Consider the following 19,655-nt stretch of genomic DNA (forward strand, 5'->3'; position numbering starts at 1 on the left):
TCTTGTTGTGGAGCACAGGCTCTAGGCGCGCGGGCTTCAGTAGTTGTGGCACGTGGGTTCAGTAGTTGTAGCTCGCGGGCTCTAGAGCGCAGGCTCAGTAATTGTGGCACACAAGCTTAGTTGCTCCGCAGCATGTGGGATCTTCGCGGACCACGGCTCAAACCTGTGTCCCCTGCATTGGCAGGTGGATTCTTAACCCCTTCGCCACCAGGGAAGTCCCTATTTTTACTTTTAAAAGAGGGGTTTTATTTGGTGAGCAGGGAATCCCAGCAAAGGAAATTAAGAGGGTCTTGCAAACTATGTCACTTAGGCTGCAAAATGCCTGATGAGCTGCACTTAGTCCTTGAAACAGCACCTGTCTTCACAGTAGTCACACTTTTTATCTTCTGCTTTTCCAACTCACTTAGGTAAAATTGCTTAAACAACGAAAATTATTAGTATCTAATTCTCCTCAAGATTCTATGGGGACCATTATCTTTTGTTTACCACACTGTTCTTAAGACAGATTACAATAAAATCATTTGATGAAAATACTGTCTGAAAATATGTCGATTCAGGAGGCTGACAGAAGTTAAAGCTTTCTTTCTGAACTTAAATACCTCAGAGAAATAGGTAACTTTTAAAAAATGGATGAATAAGTTTCTAAATATAAAATGGAGACAATTCAATCTTAAAACTCAAACAGAATATTGAAAACATTAATAGAAAAAAGTTCAATGCATCCTACAGAATGAAAATGCTCAATCTTTTCCTATAGATACTTAAAACTAGTGATCCCACTTTTCATTAATATTTGCTAAAATCTATGTAGCAGCCTCTAGATTTAGTTATTTGTTCAGGACCAAAGTGAAGCCAAAGCCACAAAAAATAGAGATTAAACTAAACTGTGAGTAGCCGTTTAAAAAAAAGACTACATACACATAAATAGGATTACACACTTTAATCTGATTGACACGGAGGAAGTAGGGAGGACATGAAAGAAATTTAGTTGCAGCTCTGCTTTACACATAACCAAATGCTCCTTCTCCAAAAAGTAAACCTGAGGTTTCAAAAACCATATTTTATCAGAATACTTCAGGAAAGCATACTATGTGTAATCCAGGAAATACATTATTTGCAGAATAGGAAAATCATCACAGGCAATAAAAGATTACAACAAAAGAAAGCACCAGGGTTTTGAGCAGGTCTAAGGTGAGTATATCTGCAGAAACAATGTAAATGTTCTTGAGTGGCTGCTATGGAAACATGCTAAGGAGGACTGGTCCACATCTTATCGTTTTTTAAAACATGTTTCTTTGGAAAAACGGCAATAGTGGCTGAGAGTGAAGCCATCCTTTAGACGCCCAGCTTATTGGCCTGGGTGAGAACCACTTTGAGAACTGGCATGAAAGCAGAGGTCTCACTGAAGTTGCTGGTGCTGACTATGTGCGTATGGATGGTCAAGCCTTCTGAGTAGTTTCGAGTCTCAATGCTCCTTGCGATGTTGTGTAAACCATTGATGATTGTTGGTGAAAGCTGAAGTAAAGGTGGAATTGAGAGAGAGAATTAAATTAAGGAAGAATTTTCCATGAGACCCTCTATAAACATTAAACCCTGATATTTAAGAGGAACTTGAAATAAACATTATTTCAAAAATGTATAAACTGGTGAGCATTTCTAGAAAGATTCTCAGACCAACCAACACTTAAGTTATAAAAGCGAACCATGACAAAATGATTATGTAAGGAATTACTTACGAATTATACATGTATGGTAAGCCAGGTATTTTCTTACAGAAAAGCCAGATTTCCTTCCCCAAGTTGAAATGTTAATGTCTCTCTCCACTTAAGAGCTTTCTTATTATTTTATTTTAGATAACTTAAATATTTTAAATAACTAAATTATTTTAGATAACTGTCTCACACTTTTTAAAAGTTTTCCTATGTACATGAAGGAGTTTCACGATTCTTAATCATGACATCTCGAAGTAGAGGCCCAATTTACTCTAAAACCTTGTGGACAATAAAAACCTTGCACTTCTGGTCCACTGCCATTAGGAGGGCAACAGTCCTCATCATGTACTCAATTTGCCAGCTCTTAACTGCTTTTCATAATCCTGTCATCTCTGAAAATCATAAGACCTCTAGTTTTTTTCCCCCCCATGTCATTACTTGGCATACATGTCCATACTTTCCAGAGAAGACTTTATTTTGGATCCATGTCCATGGGCCACGCCACTTCCACTGTTATATCAACTTTCTCTGGTTTGGTTCTCAGGAGACAAATGGTTATTTTTAGCTGATGGCATTGATATGGGGAATGGGGAAGAGAAATGCTAAAATGCAAAAATGTGAAAAAGTCCCAATTCTTTTTTTCTCTACTAGTGCTTTCATTAATAAAACACAACAATTCTAGAAAGGAATGGAGAGGTTGGGAGGGACAAGAGAACAGAACACACAGGGCATTTACTCCTTACTGCCGATCATCTTCATAGTTATACACATTGATCTGCTCAATTTGTGGCTACCTTTGGCTTTGCCTTTGTGTAATAGCTATTCTAAAAGAAAAGGATCAGAGTCTTAGACTACGAAAGAGATTACAGATTTGGTCTCTGGAAAACAGAGTATCTGCCCACTCTCTGATTTCTTAATTCAAGGGACATATAAAAATGAATAGAAGGCCAGTTACTGTAGCAGCAGTACAGGCCAGTTTGTAAATCTGCTCTTTGTCATAAAAAAGGTTAAAAATTCTCTCTCCCTCTTAATCTCTCTCTCTCTCTCTCTCACACAAACACACACACACACACACACACACACACACACACACACACACTGCCCTATCCCCTTTTCCCCGGTGACTGAAATGTAAGATTTAGACAGAGAAAAGCCCATTCTATGAACTGTCACGATCATTTTGCCCCCAAGCATACTATATATTACATGCAAGTGCTGATGAGACACTTATTTTACTAGCAACCAGGAATAAATGATTATCATAAATCCTTCTTTTCCCCACAAACTTACTGTCTGTTCCCTAAGTTTATCATACAGAAACTCCAAACGTTTGCTGGCATCATCTAGCTTCCTCTTGGTTTGCTGCAGGAGAGAAAAAACAGGTATGTTATGTATGAACAATAACTTTTATCCCAAGAACTTGCCTTACGTCATTTCACTAAACCTTACAGTCATGATGTTGGACAGCTTCATTTTATAAAGAAATGGAGATAGCTAAGACCGAGGAACTTGAACAGATTATTAGAACAGAGATCAGTATCTATTAAGGCAGGGAGGGCAAGAAAGTGAGAGCCTTCCTCCTAGGGTGCAAAGTGGAGCACTGGCTGATTTCACGGGGACTGCGGCTCACGTGAGGTGAGTGAGTGCCCATCTACACTGTGTGCACAGGCAACACGAAGGGCCACCTGGAGGCAGCAAGGGGTCGGTGTACTACAGAAAGGAAGGTCTAACAGTTACTGTAAATTAAATAAAATGAACATGATGGGCGCTAGAAGGCAAACATACAGGTGAACTGTGGAATCTCAAAGTACTACTTATACGCTCAGTCACATTTGGTACATTTAATCCTGTCTTATTCTGGGCCTTTAAAACACCAAAAAAAGGAGAAAATTATCTTTTGGTGGCTTAAGATTATTAAGAGGGAAGTGTTAAAATGAGTTCTTAAATTAAGGACTCCTCCTACCCTCATCCTAGTACTGTGAGTATAGTGAGAGAAAACTATCCTAAAAGTAAAGGTTTAAAATTATACTGTGATTAACTTCATATCTACATTATGCAACAGCCTTAAAAGTGACACTGCTTTTCAATATTTACTGAGTGACTACTACGCGCCATGCTGGGACAGTGTTGTGTCTCATGGATCTCATATTCTATTGGGTGGGGAAAGGATACTAAATAAACAATATATTGTATGTCAGATGGTGATGAGTGCCATGAAGAAAAGTTAACAGGGTAAGGGGGTCAGCAGTGTTGGCAGTATGACGTGGTAAGAAAGTCCTGACGGCTAATGGGACATCTGAGCAGACACCAGGAACAAGTGAGCAAGAGCTATGCAGCTCTGTGGGGAAGAGTTCCAGGCAGAAGGAGCCACAGGTACAAAGTCTCTGATGCTGACACGTGCTTGGTATGTCTGAGGAGGGAATGTCAGTGTGTCAGAAGAGGAGTGCGGAAGAGGTGACGCCATCGAGGATAACCTTACAAACTAAGCTGTGCTGCACAATTACGTTGTGCTGTTTGGACATAACTGAAGTGGAAATAAGAATAAAGCCATACTATAAAAATGATGTCAAGTATTGATTAAGATGGACTTTTGTGGAGGGTTCAAAGTTAATCCCACGTAGCTACCAGCAGGAGTCCTGGGCGGTATTTGAACTTCCTCCCCAACTAGTGACAGGAACAGTTTGTCTTTCTCTTCTGCCCAGGGGTCCTGGGTCACCAGAAGGAAGGTGATAGGGTGACCTGGAGGAGGGGAAGCTCAACACAAATTTCCTAAGCTAGGCCATGTACGAGGTGTCCTCCCAACCTCTATTTACATTAACTCATGCCTGAAGGAAGACTGGAGCTTTCCCACATTTTTATTAGGATTCCTCCAATTTGTATGATGAGGACCTGTCTGCCTAGGAGACACTGTACACTTACCTGTTTAACAGCTTCACCTGTTCTCTGTTCCTAGCTTCGTCTTTCCATCGCTCCCAGAATGCCAGGCGCTAAGGTTTATGTTACCTTTCCCCTGCCTCTGCTTTCCTGACACTTTCAGTGCAGAGAATTGCTTTCCAAAAGACTGGCAGAAGGCTGCACATATTAATACTCAATGTTTGATGAAACAACAAATTCCAGAAGCTGTTTTTCAAGCAGACAACTGGCCAGTGACTAAATAAACATATTCAATGTTTGTTGGCAGAAAGTGAAATTTCATCTAAAACAAAACTGGCTTTGTGGAATTTTTGTTGTTGCCAATACAGTCATCCTCTAATAAACTGAGTAAAATCAGTTACTTTGACTATGAATATGACTCCAATATCTAAAGCACTGAACTATTTTTAAGGTCTTAGCAAAGTTAAAGATTGTCTATCTACTTTTAAAAGCTTTGATGTAAGCTCAGAAAGAAACCCCAAATCTGAGTTTCACCGTTCTGTTGTATTTTTGTGCTAGGCATAAGGTTTGCCGATGAGACTCAGTGCCGCATAGTGGTGGAAAGCATGAATTCTGGAGCCAGACTAGGTTCGAATGCTGGCTCTGCCTTAATTATTACGTAACTGCTTTTTGCCTTAATTTCCTCCTCTGTAAATAAATATGACAAACCTACCTACCATGAGGTTGTTTTAAGGATTAAAGTTATATGTAAAAAGCAGTTGAATGTGTTTTTATATGTACAGCAAACTATATATAAGTGCTAGCTTTACTACTTTTGCATAAACTTTCAAAATACATCTTGTAAGACTTTAAGCAATCATTATAGAAGCGCTCCATAAGGGATTCTTTTAATTAAGCAAAATAAAAAATACATACAGGATCTGTGGCTGAAGAGAGGCAGCGCTGAATAAGATCCTCAAATGTGGTCTTTAGAATGAGGTGTTCATCTGGAATCGGTTTCTTGGTAATTTTTTCTGTTGGCAAAGACTGCACATGCTGGAATAAATAATACCATAAAATGACTAGAAATGACCAGAAGTTACCTATACACAAAGCCCTGAATCTGTGATAAAGAGAAACCAAGGACCTTGTAGGTAGGCTCTTCAAAATCAAATGAAAAATTAACATGTGAAATCACTTGGGATAAGCAAACATAAAAATCAGATATTCAGTAGAAGATACAGGTACTCTTTCTACAGCTTCTATTTTCAAAAATAGGATGGATATAAAGTATCTGATTAATTATGGAACATACATTGATCACGATTTCATATAACTGATGGGAAGGAGACCTGTGCCAGTAGGAAATGAAAAGAACAAGGCATTTACAAAGTTGGCTGGTTGGAGTGGCTGCTTGCTTTGCTTGTTGGCTCATTTTTGTTTATCCTGACGTTCTTCTATTCTTTGGTTTACTCTTGGAGGGTGTTAGCTGGGCTATTATCAAACTGCAAGATTACACCAACGGTGAGGATAGAAGAGACCATGATCTTACTGAATGTACAGATGGGAAAACAAAGAAGGAATGTGTAAGTGTTTAAAGTTTTGACTGATTAGTTCATTCATAGAAAACATTAGGCAATTCTGTATTAGGCATTGGCTAGGTATTGGTGAGCCAATACGGAAATGATCTCATCCCACAGGGAGTTTACAGGCTGATGGAAGAGAAAGTTTTAAAATGTCATAAATGTATGTAAAATAGCAACTGTGATTAAGTTAACATCACTGGAACCAACAGACAATATAATTGGGATTTAACTGAGGGGAAGGCTCTTGAAGGAAGTTATATCAGAAGGGTAAGTAGGAGTTAACCAGTTAAATGGGGGAGGAAATGCATTCCAGACAGAAGAACGTGTACACAGTCAGGATCATGATACAAGGGACTGAAAGGGGGTCACTGTAGCTGGAGCAGAGAGAGCGAGCAAGGAGGAGTGTGAGCTGAGCGATTCCAGACAATGTGAAATACTTTGGTCTTTATCCTGGGAACAATGGGAAGCTGTAACGTTTTAAGCAATGAGGAGATAAGACCAGATAAGAGATGAGTCAAAGTCGATGCTGGCAGACCAACTAGAGGCTCCTGCACTGCTTAAGACTGGAGACGAAGGTAGCATGGACTAGACTGGAAATGTAGAGAAGGGATTTGAGAGAGATTTTAAAGTAATATCAACAAGACTCGGGGATAGCTCTGAAAAACAGGTTAAAGGAAAAAGAATATAAAGATGATGCCCAGGTTTTTGGCTGGATTAAATAGGAAGGGTTATGGTGCCATTCGCTGAAACAGGACACACCAAAAGACGACTAGGTTTGGGAGGAAGACGATGAGTTAGATTCTGGATATGTTAAGTGTGAGGTGCCTCAGAGACATCCAGGTGGAGAGGAAGCTGGACACTAGGGCCTGGCTGAACACACGCCTCCGTGCAGCTCTCCCTTTCAGCGGTAACTGGGGTTCTGGCCCAGATGAGCGCAGCTTGAGCACCCAGCTCTAAACAAAAGTGGACGGCTTCACAAACACCACAGACGTGTAATTATACAAAATTAACAGTGCGTCTTTGTAATTTTATATATTCTCGTGGAAAGAAGAAGGTCCTCCCATCTCCATCAGAACACTTGTTTTCATAATGCAACTGTTAATGTTTAGAAGTTCCTTAGGCAGAAATCTCTTAACAGCAAAACATAGTCTTGTGGTAGAGATATAATCTTTACAAATTTGACTTCAGAGAGTCAAAGACAGTAACAGACAGAAGAGCTAGTTTTATACTTGGGCAGGAATTGATTTCATCTTATGTTGAGCTGTGACTTTACTTTTCATGAATAGATCAAAATGTTTCTCTTTGTATGTCTAAGTCAGTTATATGGAAATATGATAGATTTTTCATCATCTAGAGCCCTGCCAACTAGCTGTTTGTATGTGAAAAGCAAGCACAAATCTATATCTCCATCTAAAGATATGGCTATATTATTAGCTCTTACACATACACAAGAAAATATATAACTCATTACATTTTTATTTTCTATTTTAAAGGAAAAAACCTTTGGAAACAGCTTCTGCTTAGCAACCTTGGATGCAAATATGGATTCAACTGCTCTTAAATTGTGGCTACTGATTAGATCAGATGAAACACTGTAATTGCCAAGTTACTGTTAACGTATACTAGTAAATACATAAGCTCCTTCTAGAAAGTTTGTATATGGCCTCGTCATTGAAAAATAATATACATACATGAACAATCTTAAAAAAAAAGGTATTATTTTTAAGTTGTCTAAATTGAAATCAAATTGAGGTAATAATAAAGGTATAACCATAAAAGTTAAAACGTTAAGAAAACATACCGAAATAGAGCCATCTCCCACTTCCACAGATTTACTGTTACCTGCATGGTATTTCCAATAGGAGCCCCAGGGGCACCTTCAATATTGGGCTTTGAAAAAGACGGAGGCATGCCTGGTTGACTGAGGGGTTGCTGTATGCCGTGGAAGGGCTGGCCACCTGGAAGGTGTGGCTGCGGGAAGGAAGCTTGGCTTGATATTGGTGCTGGAGCTGAAGGCTGTTGCTGCAGCATCTGTGACTGGGGGTCACCCAAGGGGTTCATGATTGGTGATGTGATGGGAACAGGAGGCGTAAAGTTCTCAGGCATCTTTTAAAAGAAATAAAAGGCACCAAGAGTAAGGAGAAAACGGTATGATGACAACATCTCCTCAGCTTTAAATAAGGGAGTTAGCCATTTGTAGCAACGTGGATGGACCTAGAGATTATCACACTAAGTGAAGTAAGTCAGAAAGAGAAAGACAAATACCATATGGTATCCCTTATATGTGGAATCTAAAATATGACACAGATGAACCTATCTATGAAACAGAAATAGAATCAGGGACATAGAGAACAGACTGGTGGTTGCCAAGGGGGTTGGGGGAGAGTTGGAATGGGAGGGTGGGGTTAGCAGATGTAAGCCTTTATGTATAGAATGGATAAACAACAAGGTCCTACTGTACAGCACAGAGAATTATATTCTATATCCTATGATAAACCATAATGGAAAAGAACATATTTAAAAAAGAATGTATACACACATACATGTATAACTGAATCACTTTGCTGTTCAGCAGTAATTAACACAACACTGTAAATCAACTACACTTCAATAAAAAAATTTAAAAAAATAAGTAAGGGAGTTAGACTATTCCATGGTTAAAAACATTTTTTTAATAACAGTAGAATACTTTTTAAAATGAAATTTTATGCAGAATTCTAGAGAAAAACATAAAAGTAAAGGTAATCTAGCTAAGAGGGCTGGGAGCTCAAACCTGGACCTTTGTTTCCCCTTTACCTTCCACACTTATCCCATAACGGGCCAAAACCATGGTGTTTTTGAAAGAGGATGTCAAAGTCTGGAGAATTATATCTAGCCATACTGGGATCAGATATGCCAAATATGTGTTTGTGTGTGTCACGTGATCAGATGTAATACCTTTTTCCCAGATCATTAAGTGATACCTACTTAGTGATCAATCACACTCAAAGCAGTAGATTAAATTTCTGATTATCATTGACCTAATTTTGGGGGGGCTTTCATCATTTAGTATCTCCCAATTTTACATTCTGGCCTCTCATTACTATACTTGGGGGACAGAAATCACTAGGAGTAAAAAAAAATAAAAAGGCTTGGGGTAAAAGAAGGAAAGAAGAATCTTAAGTTATGCTCTAACAGCTCTCAACAGTTATTAACATCTAAATGATGCTCAGCTACAAGGCTATTTCTTTTCATATTGTATGTGATAGACAAAAATAGTCCAAAATATAATTACAAATTCATGATTACTGTTAGAACCCAAAACCAAAGTAACTCCTAAAAAAAAACCATTTGAGAAGCATGAAATTTTGTTTCCTACTCTTTGAAAAAGATCTGCTGGGAATTTACATCTTGCTTTTTAAAAAGGGTTTAATTCATACCACCATACTATTTTGTACTTTCCTTCCTTCCCTTCATGGATTAGAAGATGTAAGTTGAAATACACATATTAAGTATATTAGTCAGTCAGCTTTGCCTTTAAAGGAACAGTGAAGTGTGGTGTGCTTCAGGTGGCTACATGATTGACAGGACACCTGTAGGCAACTGAATAGACATCTTTTTCTAGTACCTTCTTCTTCTTGGGTACTCTGTTCAAAGCTGGAGGATCATTCCAACCATTCTGAGAACCTATAACAGATAATAGAGGGCATTTTCCTTTAGAATCCTGAAAAGAAGAACACTAAATTGTATCCATCATATAATATCTTCAAATTTTACTTTCACCCTGAGATAACTGTCACAGAAGTTTTACCAGCTGAGCTGCTGGGATCACTATGTAGCCCTGGACTCTCAAACTCATTACCTCTAATAATCACAGGGCCTTGGCTTAGAAAGCAGCATATCTTGACATTATTTCCTTTTAAAGTGAAAGAGTTGTACTAAATTTAAGGATAGTGAAGTTTTTATGTCTATATTGGTATATAACCTTCAAACAATTCTCTCCTAAGAAAGAAAAAATAAATCCCCTGAGTCTGCTAAAAAAAAAAGGCTTCTGATATATTCAACACACAAAAAAAGAATAAAAGTGGCAATCTTCTATTTCCCCAGAGAGCAATTCAGCATACCCAAATCATCCACATGGTAGAAACACTGTTAAAAAAACAGAGCCCAACTACGCAACACCAGTATGTTTTTATCACCTTTGCGTTAAGAACAACCTATAAAGTAGAAAAAGGCATTCAAATATCTGTGGTAAGATTTTTTTTTTAATACACCCCTCCCCCCCCAAAAAAAATTTCCACGCTGGCAGCAAATATAAAATTAAACTACTGTCACCTTTAGGAAATTTCCTCCCCCCTCAAATCTCCCAAAACCTGTCATCTCAAAGTGAGAAATGAATATGAGTAGCAGAACTCATTAAGGTACTTAATGCCTGTATTTTTTAAAAACAATTTTTTAAAACATCTTTATTGAATGCCTGTATCTTTAAAGAAAAATGGAATAAAACATGCCAGAGATAAGATAATTACTAAATCAAAATATAATCATTTTACATCTTATTAAGTTTTGTGTATGTGTATATGTAAGAGCAAAAAATTCTTCTTCTTTCAATAAACATTCTTTCAGTATTTTACTTTTGCTTGTTTTATTGATATCTACGATATTAAATCACAACAAAATTGCTTAGCAAACCAAAGAACATAATGTCATAGAAATTTTGTAAAAACAAGATCTTCTCCTAACCAGCATGCACTCATTTGCCTTGATTTTAAAAGTAGAATTAATTTTCTACAAGGTGACTAGGAGACAGAACGCCAAATGAGCCTCAAAACATTCAAGAGCTAATCACAAAATATTAAACCACATGCTGCTATTTGCTTAACAAATTCTTAAAGTTCTCATTATACACAGACTAATCATTCAAACCTCTCCCATCACCTTCTAATCTTTCTTATATCTAAGACAATCTTGGTATAGCCTTGTCTTTCAGTCTATATAAAATAGACAACTTTTATGATTCAAGATCATTTGTGTCACTATGTTAATTCAGTCAGTTCTAAGATTTGATTCCATTAAGAACTGATCAGATTTAGGGTATTATCGGCTTTAAAGTTCACATGCATAATTGTGAATATCCATTCATTAATTATAGTCAGTGATTCAAAGATTTCCAAAGATATATTTTGTAACTAATTCACCTTCCAACATAGACGCCTGGTCTTGCATAGACTGATTTTCTGTAGACAAAATGTAAAAGTCACTTAAACAGTATTATCATCAAAGATATTCTAAACTCTACTCATTTTTTTTTTGAATTTTTGAATTTTATTTATTTTTTTATACAGCAGGTTCTTATTAACTATCCATTTTATACATATTAGTGTATACATGTCAATCCCAATCTCCCAGTTCATCACACCACCACCTCCCCCCCACCACTTTCCCCCCTTGGTGTCCATACGTTTGTTCTCTACATCTGTGTCTCTATTTCTGCCCTGCAAACTGTAAACTCTACTCATTTTATAATTGTTTCTCCTCCCTCCATCAACCCCAAGAAAGAACAAACTAATTTTATAAGGGAATAAAACTTACTTTTTAATCAAGTCACGTGAAATGGCTTCTATCTAATTAAGAAAGTAATCATTTTGTGGGCAAAGCTAATTCATTCATGAGAGCACTTCCTAACATATTATAACTGTGTCCATTTTAGTATTTTTTAAAGCTGTGAATCCAAATCAGTTGAAGATCTTGCAAAAATGCAGATTCTAATTCACTAGGTATAGCGTAGGGCCTGAGATTCTATTGCTTCAGCCAGCTCCCAGGTAATGCCAGTGCTGCTGGTCTAAATCCTCTTTAAGTAGTAGGATTTTAAAGAGAAATGGGAGGATTTCTGCATTGTCGTGCAGACTTTAACACTACATTGTTAAAGATAATAAGCATGTTAGACGATCTTAACAAGGAGGTGCTACTTTACTGCTGGATTTGGGAGGCCCCAAGGATCTGCATTCTGGAGGAACTGTAATTTCTGGGGTCACAACATGAATATGAGCATAAATGGGAACAGGCCCAGTAAATATGTAACCATCTCATATGGTCTTCTCTATAAGAATATACAGATTTGCAGACTGTTTAGCACAAATCTTCCAGAAATCACTACTTCTCTTAAAAGAACTGAAGTTTCTGGCAGTGGACAAGAGGAAAGAAGGCTGAGAACTAATACAGCAATTCCAAAATTGTCGGATGTTCAGGATTGGTCCAGGCCCAGTCTCCAATCAAAAGCGTGCAGTGTAGATACATCATATGTACATACAACTTACGGGAATTCAACTTACGGGATACATCATATGCACATACAACTTACGGGAATCCCGTAAGTATGTGGGAGTTATGATAGTTGAACTTGGGGAGAGAGGAATCGAGAGTATATAGCATTAACTAGTGAGTTCAATTCAGTTTGAGCTCTACTCAAGAAGCACATGCCCCAGAGAAACTGTGAGGTGGGAGAACTAATGCCACAGTTTGGAATTTCTCTGTATGGCGCTAAGGAGAGATGTTTCTCATGCAATATGGCTTCTGACCACAGGCAACTTCTTCGTGAGGGCTTAACTGAAGAAAGCGGTGATCACGGATAACTGACTCTTAAGTGATTTCTTATTTTTGTCTTAAATGATGACTTTACAATTTAACTTCCCATGCAAGGTATGACCTCACAGCACTACAGTTAATAAATCCCTGGGAGTCACTGTGTGTGTGTTATGACAGAGGACAGACCTGACTTGAAACTAGTGATGTACTCTCTAGCGCCAGACTTCAGCTTCTGGGCTGAGGGGGTCAATATACAGTCCATCCCCAGGTTCTACATCTGCAGATTCAACCAACTGAAGATCAAAAACATTCAGGAAGGAAAAAACTCCAAAGAGTTCCCAAAAGCAAAACTTGAATTTGCTGCAAGCATTTACACTGTATTGGGTATTACTAGCAATCTAGACATAAAAGTATATGTGCATAGGTTATATGCAAATACGACACCACATTATATAAAGGACTTGAGCATCCTTGGATTTTGGTATTGGGGCGGGGTAGGGGGGAGTCGACGGTGTGAAAAACCTAAAAGTACTGGAGGTACCCTGGCCTTGATCGTTTTTTTCAGGGAGCAGTCTCAACAACATGCCTCCTCTCTAGCCCTGTGAAACGTGGGAGCAGAAGGTGAGACCAGTTTTTCCTCTAACCTCTCGTGGCAGTGATCTTAGCCTTGGATATTAAAGCCTGAGTGGGTATCCTGATTTCACCAACTATCAGCAGCACAAAAAAGTATGTGGAACAATTTCATATGACCCTTTGGTAGAATGACACCAAAGTTATAATGAAATCAAATTAAATCGAAAGTTACGAGTAAAACTGAATGAAATAAGAAACAAAAAGATTTTCAACAGGAACATATAGCCAGTTGGCTATCCCTCATAACTTGAGGGTGGGCTGCCTGTTGAATTGAAAATAACGACTGTACAATAATCAAAGTTCCCACCAAAACATATGCCTAACTGGCCCCTCCTCACCTCAAACCATGCAATATATTTAGCAGTATGTTTTATTTCAGCCCAGAAAATCCTTGTTCAAATCTCTGATCAATTTAACAGTTTTATCTTAGCTATGATTCTAACCCCTCAATACTTTTGCTTTTATATCTTTAAATTGTTTAAATATGACTTTTTCAAAACACAATTAGGGCTTCCCTGGTGGCACAGTGGTTGAGAATCTGCCTGCCAATGCAGGGGACACGGGTTCGAGCCCTGGTCTGGGAAGGTCCCACATGCCGCGGAGCAACTAGGCCTGTGAGCCACAATTGCTGAGCCTGCATGTCTGGAGCCTGTGCTCCGCAACAAGAGAGGCCGCGATGGTGAGAGGCCCTCGCACCCCGATGAAGAGTGGCCCCCACTTGCCGCAACTAGAGAAAGCCCTCGCACAGAAACGAAGACCCAACACAGCCATAAAACAAAACGAAACAAAACAATTAAATTAACCTCTACTTTATGGAGACACACTTTAATAGCAACACTAGGTAAAGCAAACTGAATGAAGAACGTGAATATCTACAGGAGACAGTATTATGGGGGTTCATTATGGATGTGCAAAATGATACTCTTGGTCAATATGTTTAAAAAAAGATAGCACAGTCTAATCTTGGACATAATTCTCTCATAAAACTAGTAAGGGAAGATAATCTTTTTTACCTTTTCAAAAAACCTTAAAAATGGGCATAAATCTCTTTCTTACTCTCTTTTTAAACATGACAATGACTTTAAAGAACATTGGAAAATGGTTCATGGTGTAATATTAAGGAAAGTAGTAAGATGTAAATTATGAGTGTATGTGGGAGTTATGATCTCAATTCTTTAAAAATGCATGCATACAATAAGATACTACTATCTTCACACCCATTAGAATGGCAAGAATTAAAAACAAAAACAAAAAAACAGGAAACAAGTGTTGGTGTGTATGTGGAGAAATTGGACCCTTACGCATTGCTGGTGAAAATGTAAAATAGGTCCACCACCTCAAAAAATTAAACACTGAATTACTATTTGATCCAGTAATTCCATTTCTGGGTATATACCCAAAAGAACTGAAACCAGGGACTTGAACAGATATTTGTATACTCACATTCATAGCAGCATTATTCACGGCAGCCAAAATGCCCATGTGTAAGTTAATGGATAAACAAAATGTGGTATATACATAGAGTGGAATATCACTCAGCTTTAAAAACGAAATTCTGATTACATGCTATAATATGGATGAATCTTAAAGACAGTGAAACAGCCAGTTACAAGAAGAAAAAAACTGCATGACTACTTATATGAGGTACCTAGAATACATACATAGAGACAAAGTAGAACGGTGGTTACCAGGGACTGGGGAAAACGGGGGGTTTTTAATGGCTACATAATTTCAGTATGGGATGACAAAAAAGTTCTGTAGTTAGTGGTGATGACTGTACAATAATGTAAATGTACTTGATGTCACTTAAAAATGATTAAAATGGTAAATTTTATGTTATGTATATTCTACATTAAAAGAACTTTAATATATGCATACATACATATATGTGTGCATATATGTGTACGAAGGGAATAAATACACCTAAATTATTAGTGGTTATATATGGGTGGCAGAATTACAGATAATTTTAATTTTATTCTCTATACTATTTGAGGCCTTTCAAAATTCTACAGTAAAAAATTAATAAAAATCAAGGGAAAATTAACTTAAAAACTGAATATGGCATGTCACTGGATTCTGGAGACCCTTATCCACCTTAGTGTAGGGATTAGTCCTCCACATGGTCTTTAGGGAAGGAAGAGAGAAGCGCTTGGTCTCACATACAGAAGTGGAGTTGCTACCATCCTTACTTGAATCTCACTTCTCAATGGGAACCTTCTCAAGGTGTTCTTGCATAATGGTAGGATGTAGGCACTGGCTAAGATACTCTCAGCGGATTCACAGAAAAATATTAGTGCCAATGGTACGGAGACTTTTGGCTAAAAGATCATTTGAGACGGAGAGGACAGAGCATCCTTGTTAATCATACACCTCCCCCTTCCCCGTTAGCCTCGCACGTCACATTATTTAAAAGGCACCACAAAGTTAAAAATTTAAATTTAGAGAGAATGAATCCTTAAGGTCATTTTCCAATGACACGAGATAAAACAGATGTATCCAAAGAAAAATAAAGAAGGCTATCATGCTCCTTTCCTTTGTTTAAAGGGTTAAAAACCAAGTACTTATAATTTGACTACGGAATGTTTATGAAAATTTAAAAAAAATTTTTTTTCAGCACACTGTTTCACGAAAATATTCAATATTTATGCCCCTTCAAGACTCTTCTATGTGAAGGAGCACAAGACTATATATATATACATATATATATATACCCAAATTAAATTTTCCATTTTTTAATACTGTTTACTCAAAAACAGCTTCATGAGAGCTTCACATTTTATCAGAAAATTTTGCTAAGTAAACTTCTTGGGCCTTCACATTTGAAAGTGCTCTCCCTTAGTAACAAGTATACATTAAACCAGGGACAAAAAAAAAGGTGGGGGGGGCGGGTACAAGCAATATCTTACTTATCCTGCACAGTAAAGCTAGGAAAACTTCCTGCTTTTTGTGCTGCCACCACTGAAACATGTCGCACTATACTAACTTAGGCTGTTAGCACTTTATACCTTGAACTCGGAGACAGCCTGTTTTCCTTGCCTCTGATTCTGCCATGCTGCCCACAATCTGTTTTGCAGAACCACCTCCAGGTTAACCTCCCTAAAGTACCACTTTGACCATGCCTCTCAGGAGTTCAAACTCCTCCACTAGAAATTTTCTTCTTACTGTATGAAGTATAAATTTCTTGCCCTGACATTTAATGTCTTCCAAAAGTTGGCCCAAATACAAATTTTATGTTCCAACTTACAACAAAGCTATGTGCTGTTCACTAGAAATAGAAATGTACTGTACTTTTCTGCCTTCCTACCTGTGCCTAGAATAATTCTGATTATAGACTGAGCAGGTTCTCATTAAGAATTTACTGAATGAATGTTTTGATGATTGCAACATGAGTTTCTCTGAGCAGTGCGCACATAATTTTGTGGTTCACTAATAGTTACAGGGCTTGAAAATCCTAGTGTCTATCAAGAAGAATCCACCGGACAAGTGGAATTTCCAAGTCCCGTAGAAAACCATGATATAATAATCTAAGACATATTAGAACAAAGATAAAACTTTTAGTCACAGTTATCTGTATAACCTAAGCAAACTTTTTAGGAAATCAAAAAATAAAATAAGGTAAAGCTCTAACTGTTAATTAAAATACAGGGACTACTAACATGCAAGAGGTAACAAAGCAGCTAGCTTAGTGCATGCTGAGTATTGCAAAATGTATGGCTTCATCTTCCTATTAGTTACTGTGCTTCTCAGCCAGGTTAGAACATTGTTACTTTGTACATAAGCAAAGACTTTATTATAAGGCCAAATGCCCTTTAGCTTAAGGAGGAAAAAAATACCCATGCAAATATTTAACTTAGATGATGAAGTAACAAATGCTTAAAATAGTGATGCTAAATGTTTCTGTAATTCCAACACTGATAGCTATTTCTACTGCTTTCATCAGGACTAGACTATCTGGTAAAGAAGAATGAACATGGGCTCTGAAGACTGAGAGACCTGGGTATCTCAGTTGTATCTCAACTTGGAGTCTATCACCATGCAATCATGAAAACATTATACACAACCCTAGGAAACTCAAGCTTCCTCATGGCAATTTTTTAAAAAATAATTATTCCTATTTCTCATGGTTATGAGAAATAAGAAAATATACGGCAGTGCTGGTACATGTCCAATGTATGTTCAATAAATGATAATTCACTTTCCTACTTCCCTGCACCACTTTCCTATGTGGGGATTTACTTGAATCCATCTTTCACTCAAGCTATTACCCAACTATTCAGAATATATACTGTTTTCGCTCATCCAGGTTTTAAAAGGTAATTTTTTGAACTCTACAATTGAATGAACACTCCTCTCTAAATATCAACCTATTGAAATATCTGTATTGAAAATTATACAAATTGTATTTGTGCAGTAAAGGCTGATACATATTGTGTGTATGATTTTTGGTACTTTGGACTTTAATATTATATATCAAAGAAGAGAGAAGGAGATATGTGTATAATTCTGGATCCATAAGACTGCCAAGAAAAAAAATACTTCCTCAATAAATCCTATTATATGACCAGTGTTTTCAGTTATTAAAGCTACTGCTTAGCAGTTAAAAAGAGAAAAACATATACTGGACTTCCAGGAACAACTTCAGTAGTAGAAAGCAAGACTCACTTCTGTTTTGCCCCTCTAGTTTAAAACCATCAATTATAATCTGAAAAGGAAACTATTTTCAAATACCCTTAGTAACAAGTATACATTAAACCAGGGACAAAAGTAAAAGGCACAGAGCTCTAATTCTGGGCGAGGTGTCATCACGGCTAACTTTGCAGTCACTGTCCCCAAATGCTTTCAATCTCTTCCTAAGCTTATGCGTACATACTATTACTATTATGAGGAAACTGAGGCTTAAAGTTAAGTACTTATTCAAGGTCACATAACTAGAAAGGAGTGAAGCTGTGATACAAACACAGGAAGTCTGATTCCAAAGTCTGAATTCTTTGCTATGTTAGTGGTTCTTGCCCCGATTCATTGATCTCTTTTTGTAATACGTACTTCTGAGGCCCCTTTTACAATCCTAACATGAAAATCAGATAATATTACCTACTCATAAAAAATTAATATAATGCTTTAATTGTAACATGAAAGATAAAAAGAATCTATAAAATGTGTATTTACTATAAAAATAATTTTAAATTACGCTTTTAATTAGAAAATTTCAGGCAGAACTACACTGTCAACAACAAAAATGCCTAGAAATTTCCAAAATGTTTGTGAGGGTAGAATTGTCCTAATGGAGAGAATCCCTGCACTACTGTATACTTTCTGCTGTCTTAGAGATTCTGTCAGAGTTGCATTCTTTCACTTTTTTCCTTTCAATACACGTCAAGATCCTTGCTCACCTTTACAAACAAACATAATTACAAAATTTGTACAGCCTCATTAAACCCTGTATTATTTAATCTCTATGAATGAATTTAAGGCACAAATAATTTTAAAAACTGAAAATCTAGGAAGAACACAGAGCATCGTTTTACTCTGGCAAAGAAATTAGTGTCAATTAAATCTAGTTCCAACCACCACTTATCTGGCCAACTAATTTCTTACCGCTTATTTTAAATTCAATGGCAGATTATATACTCTTACCCTTTTAAAGCTCTAAAGCTTTTCTCATTTAGCAACTAAAGTTCACTATGGGAAAATCACACTTTTAGAAATAGTTTTAGAATTTGTTATACAATTAAATCAATACCTCACCTTGCCCAGTTTATAGTTAGAAGTAATTCCCCTCCATGCACCCACGTGATCACGAAAAAATAAAAGAGGGAGCCAAACCAAGTCCCTTTCAAGCGCAGACCTGTTCTTTGGGATGCAGGCAGCTCGCCGGCAGCAGGCAGTGTACCTGTTGCTCCAGGAGGCAGCGCATACGCTGAAGATGACGGTGGAGCTCCTGGTCCGCCGTGCTGGAAGGACGCTCCAGAGCGAGGGGGAGGAGGGAACGAGGCAGTGGGGCTGGACGTAGGTGGAGAGGCCTGGTGCTGTGCTGTGTACAGCTGAGACTGCCCAGAATAGGACGAAGCGGAAGATATGTACGGGGTGTTAGGGTAAGCGTTTGAAGCAGGGGGCGCAACAGGCTGCTGAGGTCGATACGCTGCTGACCCCCCTGTTCCGAAGGAATACTGCTGGACTGGCTGAGAAGCTACACCAGGGAGAAGGAGCAGAGATTTTAATTAGTTACACATTTATTCAGACAGCAACAGAAAACCAAAGTTATCTCATTCTATGGAAATTATTTTCTAGTTCAAGTCAATTTAAA

The 19,655-nt window shown here is 37.7% G+C and overlaps 1 protein-coding gene and 1 long non-coding RNA gene across 2 annotated transcripts; one reads left to right on the forward strand and one right to left on the reverse strand.

The window, feature by feature from the left end:
• Positions 1–925: 925 nt before the first annotated feature.
• On the reverse strand, positions 926–19,566 carry LOC309661496 (protein transport protein Sec31A-like; the record flags this gene model as incomplete). Its single annotated transcript, XM_082463183.1, has 6 exons — positions 926–1,515; positions 3,003–3,074; positions 5,502–5,621; positions 7,994–8,257; positions 9,759–9,817; positions 19,242–19,566. Coding segments are annotated over 6 exons (1,020 nt in total), but the record flags the coding sequence as incomplete, so codon positions are not given.
• Positions 5,897–7,702, forward strand: LOC309661734. Its single transcript, XR_014264227.1, has 2 exons — positions 5,897–6,151; positions 7,645–7,702. It is a non-coding gene; the product is annotated as an uncharacterized lncRNA (long non-coding RNA).
• Positions 19,567–19,655: the final 89 nt, after the last annotated feature.

This window comes from Balaenoptera physalus (assembly GCF_965194825.1).
Source record: "Balaenoptera physalus genome assembly, chromosome: 5".
Lineage (NCBI taxonomy): Eukaryota > Metazoa > Chordata > Mammalia > Artiodactyla > Balaenopteridae > Balaenoptera > Balaenoptera physalus.